At 39.5% G+C, this 16,891-nt stretch overlaps 1 protein-coding gene and 1 long non-coding RNA gene across 2 annotated transcripts; one reads left to right on the top strand and one right to left on the bottom strand.

Moving 5' to 3' along the window:
* Window positions 1-4,150: 4,150 nt before the first annotated feature.
* LOC119735822 (methyltransferase-like protein 22) lies at window positions 4,151-8,823 on the bottom strand. Its single transcript, XM_038209758.1, has 9 exons — window positions 8,671-8,823; window positions 7,715-7,990; window positions 7,550-7,590; window positions 6,333-6,477; window positions 5,982-6,125; window positions 5,493-5,570; window positions 4,608-4,707; window positions 4,310-4,472; window positions 4,151-4,204 (listed from the first exon to the last, which is right to left on the bottom strand). The coding sequence occupies exons 1-9, from the start codon at window positions 8,750-8,752 to the stop codon at window positions 4,151-4,153; spliced, it is 1,083 nt and encodes a 360-aa protein (XP_038065686.1). The 5' UTR covers window positions 8,753-8,823.
* A 3,261-nt stretch (window positions 8,824-12,084) lies between these two features.
* Window positions 12,085-14,921, top strand: LOC119735728. Its single transcript, XR_005272215.1, has 3 exons — window positions 12,085-12,212; window positions 12,491-12,642; window positions 13,204-14,921. It is a non-coding gene; the product is annotated as an uncharacterized LOC119735728 (long non-coding RNA).
* The last annotated feature ends 1,970 nt before the right edge of the window (window positions 14,922-16,891 follow it).

Genomic DNA, 16,891 nt, shown 5'->3' on the forward strand with positions numbered 1-16,891 from the left:
GGGAGGTCCATAATTGGTCGTTTCCTGGTGACGTCATCGGGTGGAAGTATGCTGGCGGCAAATTCGGCATTCCCCCGCCGCATTTGAATATCATAACTTTCAGCCCCACTACACACATTATTTTGTTTGCAGTATATTTTAATACTTATTCACACTTGTTTTGTTCACTACAGTGTTTGTATTTTTCTTAATTTGTGTGATCCATGAGACACCTTTCACTGGCTGATGGGGGCCGGCGCTCACCCAATTTTGTTGACAAATAAATTGACTCCAAAAAAATTGGGATCTGGTAAATATTCCTTTAAATAACAAGGGGTTGGGTGTAATGATCCTGAATTGTAAGCCTCAGTTTGCAATGTCATTTTTATTTCCAAATTGTTTCTTCTTGTTCCTATGGTCAGACAAACATCATGATGGCAGTTTACGGTTGCGTACACTGCACATAAATGCAACAGAGATTAGAGTTCCTATAACATTATAGACATGGTCTTCGTATAACAAATTATTTATTTCTCGCACATCTTTCCAATTTTGAAATCAAAACATGCACATTTCTTACCAATTTGTTATGCTGCAGCCAACTTAGTGCCAGCAATTGGAGTCTTCAAGTCGAGCTGCGATCATATTTTCACTCTAATGACAATGTACGTGCAGTTCGTCTCCACTCGACAGCCTCATTTTTCATCTCCAGAAAAATTAAACCTATCCCACCCTTCTAGGCAGGGGATGTGGGTACAGTGGGGTTAGGAATTTGTTCCCCATCTCCCACCACACCTACATTTAATATACGTTTGTCTTTTGCCCTCCCAGTACACTTTTGGATCCCTATAGCTGCAGAGGTACATTATGTACTGTGCCTCCAACTTTGGAGGCAAATTTGTTATTAACTAATACTTCAGTTCATTTCATTTCATTTGTTTTTTATTCCAACTTAGAACACACCCCTTAACCCCAAGGGAGGGTTACTTTAACATTTTAAACCTGAACATTTCAATATACATTGGCAGGAGAAAGCAAAGTCATCAAGAGCTAAGATTGTCTTTTAAGTTCATAAATAAACAGACGAATTTGGCAACACAATTAATAATAGATTCATCTGTTGAACTCATAAGAAATTACATTTTTGACCGTTTGTAAGCAACTGAAAATGTTAATTTTTTTCAACTTACAAAGTTCAACATTTGTTCCCTTAGAACACTGTATAATGGTCAATTGAATAAAAAATGGATCTCAGATTCAACTTCCAAATTACAGTGAGGGCAAATTCGCTGGTCATATTCAATACCTATAACCTTCCAATTTCTATATAAAGCTTGTGTGCACAACATCTGGCAAAATAAGTTCGATATAAAGAATTATCTACGGAACATAGATACAACTCGAGCTCATAGGTTTTAAAGGGATTGGGATTGGTCCTGGCATCATTATACAAGTATAATCTAGAATACCAGTTATCAATAAAAACATTACATAATTGCTTAACAGTGACAAATAAATCCAAAACAGTCTGTTGATTTTGAAGGCCGAGATGTTTACTGGGGCATTCCAATTGACTGCATCAAAAGAATTCTTTAATTTAAGAAATAAAGATGGCTTTCGTTTAAGATAATGGACCGTAATTCTGCCATAAGCCCAGACTGGGACCTCAAGTGCTGGAAAACATGCAATACAACATCAGGCCAACTTTACTCACTCGTTAGCCGACAAAATTCTCAAAAATTTCCATGAGGCAAAGAAAAGGTGCTCAGTATTTCACCAGCCAAGTTTGAGGTCTAAATTCAATTTTTAAAGGAGACATTTCTTCAACAGTGATTTTGCACCTGAGAGTGATACAAAGTTATTTCAATTTGAAGCCTGAAGCTAGACTGGTACATGTCCAACTTTTTTGATAAAATTGACCCTTCAGTAGTCTGGTGGCATGACCTGATGACTATGGAGAGAGTGTGTAGAAGAAGAGACTAGATACCAGATGTTTCTTTTGACACAGTTGATTGATGCAGTACTAAAAGGGTGTTGGACTGGTTGTTTCAAGTGCCAGTCTATTTTCTTGTATTGCACGTTTTCACCATCTTAACTTTTGGGACTCTTAATCTTATACACAGTAATGAGAGTTACATTTTAGGACTAGCTATTAGCCCTGCCATGGGACTCTCATACACAGTATTGAGAGTGCCAAATTTACAGACTAGCCACTAGCCCAGCCAACTGCGGACATGATCAACAGCACTCGCATCTCTCCAGTGCCACACTGCAATTTTCAGTCTCAGGCACAGGGTGTCATTGGGTTGTGCAGTCTCGGCTGTGATTTCTAAAATCATCATGGGAATGATGTCCATTGTTCATGATGCTCTTGTCCACCGACGGCAGATGGTTTAAAACTTGTCAGCGGTCCGTCCAACAATGCAGGAATCTCCAGCAGCACTTTGCCCTGTCAGAAATGAAAAAGAATGGATACATATTGGGTGCGAATTCATATTTTCATGTTCCAATATTACGTCCAACTGAATTATATTAAACTTCTGAAATCATTAAAGCCGACTCTGAGAACTGCAGAATCTCATATAACATCTCCCACTATACACCCTTTTATTTATAGGCATATAGGATCATTTGCTGTTCATGCATTTTGTTCGTTTCCAATAATAACACCACTCAAAATCCAACAAAGAATGTTCAAAACCTAACCTGTTTAACTTTCATATCTCAGTGGATATTACACTTTTCGAGAAAACAGTGACAACCCACGCACAATTTTGGTCATGGAACACGATGTCATCCATAGCACTCTTTGACTGATCGTTGGAAATCACCTACATTTCTTGATTTCTTCTAAATGACAGCAAGCCAGATGGAATAATTTCACTGGGTGTTTAACCAGTTCGCGCCGGGATTATTTTGACAAGATCGAAACAAGGAGCAGGATTACTTTTCACTCGACCTCAAGCCAGGCGGGTTGAAGCAATCACCCTCGGGCAGCACACTCATATCAATCAAATTTACTTGAGCAAGACAGTGCTGGTATAGAACACTCACCAGTTTCTTCAGACCAAAACCACTCCTTCATCAGATGGCTGTTTTACAATTAACCGTTTGACTCGTTCAGCTTGTTTGGTCAACTTGCAGCTTGGCTTGCTCGTTGTGTGGTGGGCTAGTTGGCGGGCTGTCCCAGGCCTGTTAGTTTCGCATTAGTGTCCCCAATGACACTGATTTTCCACAATTCCTATTTGGAAAGAGTAAAACAAGACGATTGAAGACTTCAGTTTGAAGTTCCTAATTGGGCACTTCCCAGATCATAGGGCCCATTAAACCATTCCTTACAACGAGACCATCGCAGTTCCCTCGGCAGTACAGACAATGTGACATTTGTTTACGAACTGAATGTTGTGATTACGTGCTGCCATCTTTCAGCAAACGGTTCTCTCCTGCACTGCATGTATATCTCTCTTGAAATATGAATGGTTTAAAAGTGTTCACATATGCTGTTTAATGTGGGCCAAATAATTAAATGTAAAAGATGCATAAATGTTTGTGTTGCCTGCTGGTTGATGTCGGCATGACGTCACAGGGCACATGGTCTGTACACTGAGCTGAATGCTACCCGGCATTTTTCAGGCAAAAATGGCTTATTCAAATGCAACATCTATATTTGCCCTCACAGTTACCCATGTTAGGCCAAAAAAAAAAGTCTCCGGTTTCTGGTATGGAGCTTACCCAAAAAGTGGTGCGGCGACGCGGCTTTTTTTTTTTTTTACCTGTTTTTTTTGCTTCAAATGTCGGCTGATGACTGCAAATGGTGCCCAACTAAACTTAGTGCAAATATTATGGGAGACCAGAGAGGCCACATAAAGCTTATTCTCGATCATAACCCCATCTAAAAACACATTAAAATTGTGCAGCAGCAGGATTCCAGTCAAACCAATGAGTTTGGCAGTTTTGAGACATCATCTTTCATTGAAAAAAATACTTTTTAATTTTGCCGACGCGCACGGCTACGGCAACGCGCGCGCATACCAGAAACCGGAGACTTTTTGTTTTTGGCCTTATGCTTGGGATGAGAGTAGCAATTAGTCACAATAAAGTGCCTTGCTCAAGGACACAAGCACCACAACCCCTCTTGCTGGACTCAAACCCACAGTCTACAGAATTAATCTTAAGATCTGTAATTGGATGCACCAGACCACAAGGAAACAGCACTCTCTTTCTCCTAAGCACAGGAAATATTTGACAAGAGATGCATATCTATAATACACCTTATACTCTAATAATCTTTGACATTTTTTAATTTTGAATTATCGCAGACTCCACTTACCAGCTGCTCAGTTCTTCGGTACTGAAAACACAGTGGGAAATCGATTGGCAGCAGCTCAACACAGTATTTCACATCTTGAGAGGAGGTTAACCTTGTAATATGCCAGCGGAAGTGGTCGTAGGCTTTACAGGTCACGTCCAGATCCTGAATTGTAAAATTCAATCTGCAAAATGAAGGAGAAAATAACTGAACTAAGGAAAACAGTGAAAGATCTTTTAAACACGGTATTACCGTACAACATGTACTAAGTAAACACCAAAAACTCTGCTCATGAAATTAAAGAAATCAAGCATGTTACCTTTTTTCCAGAGCTAGAAATGCAGTCTTATCCTTCCCTGTAGACATGAGTCGAATAAGTGTGTTGAAGAAAGCATCAGTCAAATCATCATCGTATACAACTGCAGAAAAAAAGGGCGGTAAAACATTAACTGAGTTCATCACAAGTCATCACAAGTCTAGGGCTGTCCATTTTTGAATGATTTAGTATCTGATTATTCGAAACTGCATTTGACCAGATATTCGAAACTCTGCGGTCAAGTTTACACATGCCAGCTGCAACTGCATGCCGCACCTGTCAAAAGTTGCACGACTAAAGCGCGCCGGTTAAAACCTGCGCGTGACGATCAATGTCATGGTCAGCAGGAGTGTTTTGCAGTAAGTATTTTATAACTGTCAATGGCATCTGGCAATAAAAAGCAACAAATTTACGATCAAATTAATATCACAGTCATGTGAGTGCATACGTAGTTTTTTATCTTTCGAATACCCAAACCAGCATAAAGCTATTTGAATATTCGGTTGACGATCGAATATTCAAATATTTGGTATATTCAGCAGAGTCCTACACAAGTCCTCTCATGTCCTTACATGTCATCACAAGTCCATCACAAGTCATCCAGTCCAACTCACAGACAATTCAAATGAATCGTGATAAAGCCATTCTTTCGTTATCGTTCATTCCCTGTTGTTTGTGCCTGGACAAACTTGAAAATTTTATCAAACATCTAGTTTTACGGAAGTTCTCTCAAATGTTGGTATCATTCAAAATTTCGGTAGGTTGGTTGTCTTCTTTGGTTGTTTGTCCCCTTTGAGAGGTTAAAAATGAATGCGAAAATAAAAAAACAGGATTACAGAATTCCTATTTTTGTTTTGCTTTCGATTTCATAAATAAAAACCATCTCACCATCTGCAGCAATAATAACAGTGACTTCTTCCAGTTTCTCAATATCTTTATCACTCCATTGAAAAGGACCAGGATCATCTGGAAAACAACACAATCCAGAATAGATTCTCTTTAAAAAAATTAACTTCAAAAGTCACAGATAATTATACAATTTTGAGATTTATTTGAAGTTCATTTAATTCAACGTCTGTTCCTGCCAGCTTTGTAGGCCTGGCATGCTAGTTTGTTGAGTACCTGAGTCCTTGAAAAAAAAAAGTAAACAAGCAAGATGTTCTGGGTTCGAATCCTGCCAAAGCAAGCCTTTGTAAGTCTTTTTACAAGCTTGGGAATTATATCCTACATGAGGAAGTGAAAAATCCTGCTTCATTAATTGAGTTCCATATGGACCAAAATGTGAGAGTTTTACAGCAACACTCTATCTGATAATTAAAAAGTAACATGAACCGATGTCATCAAATGCTTCCAGTGGTTTTACAATTGCTGATTTACCTGTACTCTTGGTGGACTGAAGCCAGTCTAACTCTCTCACTTGGACGACTGCCTTTTCCTCACTCTTATCCGAATAACCCACCAAATTGTGGCAGTTGTGGTCGATGTTTCTTTGGCACATCTCCAAGACGTTTGTCCCAGTGTCTGAAACAGTATTCAAGTGACATGTGGAACGCACTGATAATTTACAATATGTCAAAACACTGTGTAAAAAAACTAAGTCAAAATTACCCAAATGCTGTTGTAATTTGAGTGCCAAGTCCATTGTTTACTTGACAGGAATTTAAATTTTGTTTGTATTTCTCAACAACTCCGTTGTATCTTTCCCCAAAAAGGTTCAGAGATCAGTACCTGTGGCGAATACATGGGATGCAGCCGTTGCCATGACGATGCTGGCCAGTCCGACCCCTGACCCCATCTCCAAGGCAACCCGGCCCTTGAACATCTCCCGGTGAGTCAGGAGGAAATCGCAGAGAAGCAGACAACCCTGCCAAACCTGCGAGAGTATTGTACAAAAGAGACAGTGTTGTCATCATATTCATCACAGTGCAATCGCATGTCATCCATTCTCATGTCACGTTACAAGCTATTCAAATGAACTGTGTCAAAGGCATTATTACTATACCTCATACATATTCATGATCGAGAGCCGAATTCTCACTGGTCCATTCATCATCACGTGCCAGCCGCTATTTTTGCTGTTTACCAAGCGCGCACGCCAGTATTCACACACGGGGTAAATACGCATGCGTAGTAGACTGTCGCACGGGTTACCCGCGTGAAAGTCCTTACGCATGCGCTTTATGAAGCAATCGTGGAACTATTGTACGGGTGTGGTACGCACACGCAAACATCGTCGTAGCTACACATGAAAAGATAGGGGCACATGTAAATGTTAATTCAGTTCAGTTCATCAGCATTTCCCGAGCTCATTGATGCCAAACTGGAGAATATTGTGGACAACAAAGATGTCTCCTAGCTACTAAAAAAGTTGTCCACAATGCGGTAGAAACTCTTAGGAGTTACTGTATTACCAAAGATCTGAACTTTTCTGAGGTTGAGCAATATTCTTTTGGTGAGCTGGACAAGTTTCTCCGAAGATTTTATGTCGAGGTGTGTACTGCAACGGGAAAATTTGGCAACTGAATATGTGTGAGGTATAGTAAAACAAATATAACATGGTTTATTTCGGGTGGATAGCCAATATTAGCTCCCCTCGGTATTGGAAGTTGACAAACTGGTCTTGTCAACTTCCAATACCTCGGAAGCTAATACGGCCTATCCACCCTCAAACCATGTTACCATTTGTATTATTTGTTGTTGATCATCCGATGTTACTTGTGTCTGGACTTGTGGACCGACTTATGATTTACTTCTGACTGACTTGTGAACGACTAGTGATTGACTCGACCAGAACACTAACATTTATTGCATGTGACTGCTTGTAAGCTACCTTTAATAAAGCACATGAATATATAGCTTCACGAATACAGGACATTTTTTGACTGTTCTGTTTTTGTTAGCTTTGGTTTGAATTGCAGTTTTGCAATAGAAAGCCGTGACAGTACCTGCAGTCCAACGCTATCAAGTGTAGTCGCCATGGAGTGATCTGCAAAAATAACACACAGAAAAAAGTAAAACAATTACAAATACAGCAAGTTGTATATAATTTTTTTCTAAAATATGAAAACGTAAAATAACATGAAATAGAAAAGCCAGAAATGGAGGCTTACTTATAACAATGACGTTCTGCAGCTCACAGTGGCTCCTCCTCTTCCTAACAACCACCAAATCTCCATCCTCATCTACTGTTGCCATGGCAACAGACTCATCATCATCATCCCCATCATCATCATCATCATCATGTGATTCCAAGTGCCTAGATTCCAATCTCTGCTTTGCGCTAGACCAGCACACATTTTCCTGTGCAGTGTGTGGTGTCTTGCGTGATGGCGATGAGACTAGCTGACTTGATGAATCAGGAATTTCAAAGTAGAATCTTGTAATTGCTGCACATTGTAAAGTAAACAATTAAGGTTTAACTAGACCCAGTTACTGTGGCGCTACAACTTCTTTTGTCAAATTTTGATCCCTTGTACGTAGGATCGACCAAAGTCTAAATTTGAAAAGAAAAAAAGGAATTCCAGTTCATAACATTGATTTGGTAGAAGGGTAATGATGCAGTATCCCAAGAGTATCCCAAGGGTAATAGTGCATGTCTGCACTACGACATGTATGAGTATGACCTTGGTGATTGTCAATCATTACAAATATCAAAAATCTACAAATTCAGGACATTTCCGAATCTGTCAAGTGTTAGAAAAAGCTGCATGCATGGCTGTAGTGTTACTGTTACTGTTAGAAGGTTTTGAACACATCCACAAACTTTAAACAAATTAGATCAGGATATATATGCCTTTACATCTTTCCATGGAGGTAGACCTCAATGATCGTTCTTTCCCACTAGACCCATTTAAACTAGGGTGCTATAAAATCTCTGTTTTCGACTTTTGTTTACTTTGGTACCAAAGTCAAAATTTGCAAAAAATTGAGCTCTAATCTGAAATACTGGCGCCCTAGGTCGATCTTTCCAATGGGTCACGCTTCGACTTTCGAGTAAAAAACTTGAGAGTAAATTTGTGAAATTAATTTAGCAATTATCTTCAAACGATTGCTTTCGATCGCCTACCATGTCCCTCATTTATCAGCTGAGAAGATGGAGGGACGTAAACATGGACATCTGACAGCACCTGCTCTCCAGATTCACACATGCTGCTCTAATTTTAAGTTGCGCCAAATGTAAACAACCATCAGTGCAGGGCACGTGCGATCCTAACTCTGCTGGAGCGCCCTCTATTTAAAAAAAAATAATACATATATTATGGCGAGCGCCCTCTATAAATACATCTCATATACGCCGTGCATTCAAGAAAAGAAGACCTCTTTGTTATAAACCTGTAAACATACCGCCAATGTTTACGGGTCAAGCCTTGTTAATGTTTCACGGAATTGTTGTTATTATGCTTAAGTACACAGCAATTCTAGCACGGTAACAGACACACGTAAGCCAAGTTGCATTAAGTTATAGTCCTGCACAAGTCTAAATTGTGTACAATTAAATCCTCCAATTGTCATTTTCATGTCATTTTTCTGTGAAAGTTCACTCATTTAAGGTTTCTGTAAATTTCTTCAGTCTTTGTTTTGCTCTTCATGAATTTGATTACGTAATTCTATTGTGGACACATATACTTTTAGTAAGGTAGGAAACCTTGGGCCAACTTAGTTTTCATTGACAAAGTCATTGGCAGTTGAACCATTGAGGAAAGAATGTATCCAGACGCCACTTCAGCGGTTGTGTACATGGAGAGTCGAGAACATTTCCAAATTATTTCCTAACAAAATTGGAAATGTTTGTCAGTTTAAGATTCATGTCTTTTCAACATTTTTGCAATAACTGATCATGGAGATAATGATTTGGAGGTTTGTGGTAACACCATGTGAATCATCTCTCAGTTTGAGTTGTGTGCTGGGTTATAAGAACTAAGAAGAACCAGTTGGTTTATTATTCTGTGATGATAATGAAACAAGTGGCGTCAGGACAGGATGCAACATTCTTTTCATTTGAAAATTATAATGTTGTATTAATCTGTCCAACAAAAAAAAAGGTTTAAGTCTATATTTTTAAGTTTCTTTCAAGGCTTAGTTTCTTATTGATAACCCCTGCATTTAACTTACCGCCTAACATGGTTCTTCTGTTTTTAAAACTTCTGAATTTTAGGAGATATGACAGGGAGATCAAAGATTGTGGCCGTCGGATAGCTGATTTTTCGAAGCATGGTCCAAAAAATTGATTGAAATATCAAACAAAACAAGAGACTATGAGCACAAGATTACTACTGATTGCCTTCCGTTTGCATTTGCAGTCTCAAAATGCAGACGGTTGAATGAATTTCTAAAATGGGATTAATGGACTTAGGCCAAAAAAAAAAAGTCTCCAGTTTCTGGTATGCGCGCGCGTCGCCGTAGCCATGCGCGTCGGCAAAATGAAAAAGTATTTTTTTTCAATGAAAGATGATGTCTCAAAACCGCCAAACTCACTGGTTTGACTGGAATCCTGCTGCTGCACAATTTTAACGTGTTTTTAGATCGGGTTATGGTCAAGAATAAGCTTTATGTGGCCTCTCTGGACTCCCATAATATTTGCACTAAGTTTAGTCGGGCACCATTTGCAGTCATCAGCTGACATTTGAAGCAAAAAAAATCAGGTAAAAAAAAAAAAAGCCGCGTCGCCGCACCACTTTTTGGGCAAGCTCCATACCAGAAACCGGAGATTTTTTTGGGGGGGGGGGGGCTTTGAGAAAAGTCTTTTCAAAAACTTTGTAAGTAGGCTTTCTGCAAAGATGATCTGTTTCGAATACTTCCAAAATATTTAGTGCAGTTTCATCAATATTTGCTTTGATTTTGAAGGTTCTCATCGGACAGTGAGAAGCGAGCAAGGCAGACAAGCCAGCAAAGTTGAAGGAATGGAGATTGGGCCTACGCGTACGGATAGCCCAACAAGAAAACTCACTTCTGTATATTTTCTTAGATCTGACTGAGAGAGAAATTTGGTTCTGAGATTCGTAAAGCACAAGACTATATGCACTGGTATATGTCCAACTGGAGGAAAAGGCGGATCTTTCCACCGGCCTATTCAAGAACGCCTGCTTGACTTTGTCAAACTTTTAATAATTATTATTAATTATGCTCGAGTCTGAGGATATACAATGTATAATGCTTGAATGTATGATATGTCTTTATGCTGTGTTATTCAAAGAAAATTCCAAAGTAAATTGCACGTGTCCAAATAAACATAAAAACTGCCAACTCATAAACCTACACTTGACTTATATGTACAGCTGTGTCAATTATAACAGTAGCCCTGGCCTGCTATAATTTTCTTCGAACATCATCATGCTTATGAGCGATCGGTCAGTGAATTTGAATTATTTTTTAAAACATGAACTGTGGTAGCTCTTTTTGGAGTTTCATATTAAAAACAAAAGTGGGTTTTTATAGCTATTTTTATAGCATCACAAAAGATATTCATTTCTTGAATGAGACATCTGCCCACTTTTATTATGTAATAATTACTTCACAAATAGAGTATTTGCGGCATAACAATAATTCAAAGGCCACCCATTCAGTATTAATTATTGATAATATGGAACTGGGAACCAGTCTTCTCCCAGGGTGGATAAAATGCCGCCTTCTTAATTACGATGGGTATACAAGACACCAACAATAGGGAAAAGTTTTTTTTTTTTTTAGACAACAGTCGAAAGGTCGCCATGAGAAAAGTGACTATATTAATAGCACAGTACATCTATAATTGCCCATGAAGGTTATTTTTTATGAGACAAGCATTACAATTAAATTCACCTTTCATATCATTTCAAATTTTGTTAACATTAGTGAATAAATGTTGGAGAAAGTAATTGACCTTAAAAAAAATTGGTGTTTTGCGACAGTCGCACTGCATTGCAAGTGTAAAGTTCAGGCTTTCGAAGTAGCTCTACCCGCATCGTATGTTTTATTTAAACTATGAAACCACTTGATTTTCTATTTCGCTTTCGGACGTTTCACGCCGTCAGAAAAAAAATACTAAGCTTTCTGTTTTAGATACCCGCGATTATTGGGCTCTTAAATAGTTCGAAATTTTTTAACATCAACCTTCTATATTTAAACGAGGGCGGATTGTTTCTATAAATGTCTCATTTCAAAGTGCAAAGCTTTCGTATTGCTAGGGGAAAAAAAGAAATTTAGAAACAAAATGTATTGTTCATTGTGAAACTAAAAGGTTTTGCCATTATACTTGTCCAATATTTAGCGCCCTCTGTTGAAAAAATGAACAGCTCCCTCTATTGATTTGCATAAACCGCTATTTATTTATCCAATAAATAGCGCCCGCTATTGAGAAACATAACAGCGCCCTCTACGGACCATATAGTTACCGACTCGCCCCCATTTTCGCCCCTTACCAACTCGCCCCACTTGTTCGCCCCAAACGGGAAGGGTCAATAGAGGGCGCCATTCATTTTGTCAATAGAGGGCGCTATTTATTGGATCAACAGAGGGCACTGTTCTTTGTATCAGTTGACGTCAGATTGCGCCAGTTATCGGGCCATACAAAACGGGAAAATATCAACGTGAGGCACGTTTAGCCTAGGTACAGTTAACTCGTTTTTAAAGGTAAATTCAGAGTAAAATACAGGATTCTTTTTTAAGAGCAGTAACGTGAATGAATATTTTGTGTCCGTTCTGATTTGGACTAAATATTATTGGTAAAATTTTACAGTGCCACTGACGTCACTGTCACTTTGTGTCAGTCACTCAGTTTGCGTTTGCAACTGCAAGAACAGTCTCACAATTTCGGACTAGGTTCAACTAAGACTAAAAGTGTCGGCAAATAACTCACAATTTACTAACTTTATTTATGTAATAAAAGTGCCTTTCTTTCTGTATTCTAGGGTTTAATAGTTGACGACGTGAGCATGCAGCCAGTGATATGCAAGCCACGGCACAGTCAGTGGGAAGATGCAGCATTATGATGGCAGTTCAGATTGCAGGTTGATATGCAATGGCAGCAGACATGGCTGGATGTGCATATGGGATGATACAAGTAGGTTTATGTTAGTCCGAAAATTTGGGACTCTCAATACTGTGTTTTGCACGTTTCAGAGCACTCCAGGCATGAGTGGTCCCAGTCTGGGTTGATGTTATAGAAATATAGGGCTGCAGGGCATGTTGGGCCTGGGGACACAGATTTTATATTTCCATTCAATTTCCCAAAAGTTGATGAAAGGAGTGGGTGCGTTCCAGGCTTTTAAGGAGCTTGTGAGGAAAAAAATGTGTACGCTTTCTTGACCATTGTTGACTGGGAGTCAAACCAAATAGCTGACACCTACTATTAATTGCAGACACCTATGAGCGATTAACTTGAGCATCATGCTTGTTGAAGATGTTGGGGCTTGTTGAAGTTGTTGAAAGCTCATGGAGGAATTTTTTCATTAAAAAACCTTGAATATGTTACTGTCCCTGTGGAAAACTTAATTAAAGGATAAAGCAAAGATGTGAGGTTGTTTTTTTCAGAATGAAGAATCAGATTGCATGGCAAGATTCAAAGTCACTGTTAAAAATGTATTTAGCATTAATTTGTTTTAATGATATTATTATTCATCAGGACTCGGGAGTCATTGGATGACTGAGCACTCATCAGAATAGCAGCAGAGCACAGACAGAAAAAGCAGCAGCGATACGGTCTCAGCTGTCTGACACAGCAGAGAGGATGCCTAGCTGAGACAAAGAACGAAGACAATGACGAAGGCTGATTATCTACAGCGATGTACCGAGATGTTCACTGCAGAGGGTCAGTGTAGTTGAGTCAGCTGCTGGATTAGAGGACGTGCTGTGAATGTGTCACTTTGCCTTTGGCAACTCGGACAAAATTGACCCGGGTGCTGATGCGTGACATTAACTTCAGCTGGAGGATGTTGCAGAGTAGACTGCAGAGCTGAGGAGGTATGTACGCTCCTTGCAGCTGCTTTAATTGGCATCCAGACTGACTCCTGCTAAAATGTGATCAGCAGGTTGGTGGAGAGAGGCAAGATCATGGAGAGGCTCACCCAGCTGTCACAGACTGGACTTGGACTGATATAAACTTCCATATATGCAATTTGGACTGTTTTGCATGTTTAGTAACTCTCTGTGGTGTGGTTTGGGCTATTCACAGAAGTCTTGTGCTCTATGAAATTCCTTGTACCAAGTTTTGTAATTACATGTAATTGCTTGCAATATTAACAGTCAGATATTGGTGCATGGTACCCTTTCGATTGAACACAGCATAAATATCTGACTTGGATATATAGTCTGAGAAGAGACATGTCAGTGTTGTCTTCATGACCTTTGACACCACTCCCTTCATTGGCCCATCCTTGGATCCGTCACTTTTCTGGAGCTGTTATAGCAGTATAATTTCAGTAATCCTATTAAATTCCCTGGTCGGCGTCTATACATGTATTAAGATTTTATTTGTTTATAAAACGGTTACCACTGTCTGTGCAATTTTCGAGCACCCCCCCCCCCCCTTCCCAGAGAAATATAATTGTTTATATTGCTGTTTATTTTAACAATACAACAGTTAGTCACTTTTAAATGAGAACGAACAGTTTGTCCCATGTTTGGTTATGGAATGATAACTTTACAGATTTTAATTATATAGAGATGTCACTTTTCAATTTCTAAACTGAATTCAGGGGTTGTTTTTTTTCAAAAACTGTGACGAATTAAAAGTGCCGGATTTGGTCTGAAACATCCAGAAAACACATTTCTGAAAGGGGGCAAGGGTAGTTTCAGGATTTTCAGTAGTGTTTCAGGCTTTTTTATTGACATTTTGGTGGTATCACTGATTATGCAGCCCAATAAAAATTCAGTTCTTGTAGGGAAGACTGGTTCCCGACTCAGAAATGATGATGTAGGGGCTGGGAAATAGCCTGGCTTCTCGCACAGGGGGATCTGTTTGTGCGCAAAAGCTACAAAAAAATACATGCCTTACTTGTTCAGAGGGTTGCAAATGCCCCAAAACAGAACAAAACAGTTGGGTTGTGTTCTGTTAAACAGATCGAAAATATGAAGTAAGAAAAAATTAATTAGCTAATTTTGTGGACGCTGAGTCATCTTAAATGCCTGTTACTTGCCTGATCATTGCTTTTTAAAAGTTAATTCATACAGTATACTGACATGCTTTAAATATTTTGGTAAAAAAATGTTTTATTTTTGCAATAAAGTGCTCTTCAAGACTTCAAAATAGTTCGATATTATAAGCACAGTCAGTAATAACCCTGTGTTAAGTTTGATATAAGCTGTTGAGGTTGAAAGAATTAAAACTTTAAATGCTTTCCAGAAAACACTGTTTTATGCATGTTCTTTGCCAAACTTGTCTCTCCTATAGTTTTCAATTTCTTGATCCAATCATGGAGGAATAAATTATATTAAAAATATATATATATATATGCATGCATATATATATATATGCATGCATGTTTATAGCTCTACAGAGATGTATCGAGCACTGTGAATTGTGATAGAAGACGATTTTATTGGATATATATATATGTGTATATAAATTAGGCCTACACATGAATTTGTTGGTGTTTATATTTTAAATATATTGATACTGAGAAAAAAACTTCTATTTTGTTAAAAAATAAATTCAGTAAATTTATGTTTTAGGAAGGTAAAAAAAGAAGAAAATAAAATAGTAAGGGTGGGACTCGAACCTGGGTCGCCTGATTGGTAGTCCTACGCCGGTCCACAAAACCACACGCGTGTTCAAGTATTAAGGCTGTTCTGCTCAATTATAACTGTGGGACAGGCTTATCGTGGCTTTTCACGTTGACGCCCATACAAGCTTAGACGTAATACACAGTCTGATGATGTAACTCACTCGTTTGATTTTGAGTTAAACTGTTTGAGTTGAGCTAAATTTGATTGGAAAAGGGTAAAGGGTGTAAACTGCACTACAATCGTGAAAATCGATGAAATAAAACTTGTACAATCCTTGGTTTCAGTACGAAACACACGTGTTCAACGGATGCAGAGAAGACCATTTCTTTTGTCCATTTCCTTTGTTGAATCTTGCGTTAACAATAAAATGTTTCCATTGAGGCAAAAGGATTAAACGCCGCGATCTTTTTTCACGCTTGAGCGCCTCTGAATGGGGTATATTGAAGCGGAAAATCACGGAATACAGCACTTAGGCAGCGTTTTAGGCCACATAATGATACTTTTTGCAGAGGAAATTACATACTGAATACAACTATAGTTTCAAAATGTAAAAATTCGCCGTATTTAAAAAGTCGAGGTAAAAATTTTGGGAAAATTTTGCCAAAACTTTCCTCTTTCCAACGTAGGTGGCGCTATATATATTTCATTCTCGCATGTGCCGTTGGTTAGCGCCATGGCGCTATATATGATTTTATTTCTCAGTGCGTGCTAGCCGCCTGATCTTATTTCCAAGCATATTTTATAATAAGAAAACTTAAGAATAAGTTGAATGGGTCTTCAACTAAAACAAAAGCATGAGGTCAGCGAGAAAATGCGATCCGAATAGAAGTCAACTTTAACGGAACAAAACAGGCGATATTGATCACCCCCAGAGGAACTTCCGCTAGGGGCGACCTTTCTTGTAGCCGCCCCTAGCGGTATATATTAACGCGCGTACCGCTGGGGGCGACCACTATTGTCGTCCCTAGCGGTACACCGCTGGGGGCGACCGATATTGTCGCCCATAGCGGTATAAATTAATGCTTGTACGGCTGGGGGCGACCGTTATTGTCGCCCCTAGCGGTATACCGCTGGGGGCGACCGATATTGATCGCCCCCAGAGGAACTTCCGCTAGGGGCGACCTTTCTTGTCGCCCCTAGCGGTATATATTAACGCGCGTACCGCTGGGGGCGACCACTATTGTCGTCCTTAGCGGTACACCGCTGGGGGCGACCGATATTGTCGCCCATAGCGGTATAAATTAATGCTTGTACGGCTGGGGGCGACCGTTATTGTCGCCCCTAGCGGTATACCGCTGGGGGCGACCGATACTGATCGCCCCGTAAGGAACTTCCGCTAGGGGCAACTTTTCTTGTCGCCCCTAGCGGTATATATTAACGCGCGTACCGCTGGGGGCGACCACTATTGTCGCCCCTAGCGGTATAACGCTTGTACCGCTGGGGGCGCCCTTTGTCGCCTCTAGCGGTATATATTAACGCGCGTACCGCTGGGGGCGACCATTATTGTCGCCCCTAGCAGTATACCGCTGGGGGCGACCGATATTGATCGCCCCCAGAGGAACTTCCGCTAGGGGCGACCTTTTTTG

Source organism: Patiria miniata, unplaced genomic scaffold (genome assembly GCF_015706575.1).
Source record: "Patiria miniata isolate m_02_andy unplaced genomic scaffold, ASM1570657v1 HiC_scaffold_29, whole genome shotgun sequence".
NCBI lineage: Eukaryota > Metazoa > Echinodermata > Asteroidea > Valvatida > Asterinidae > Patiria > Patiria miniata.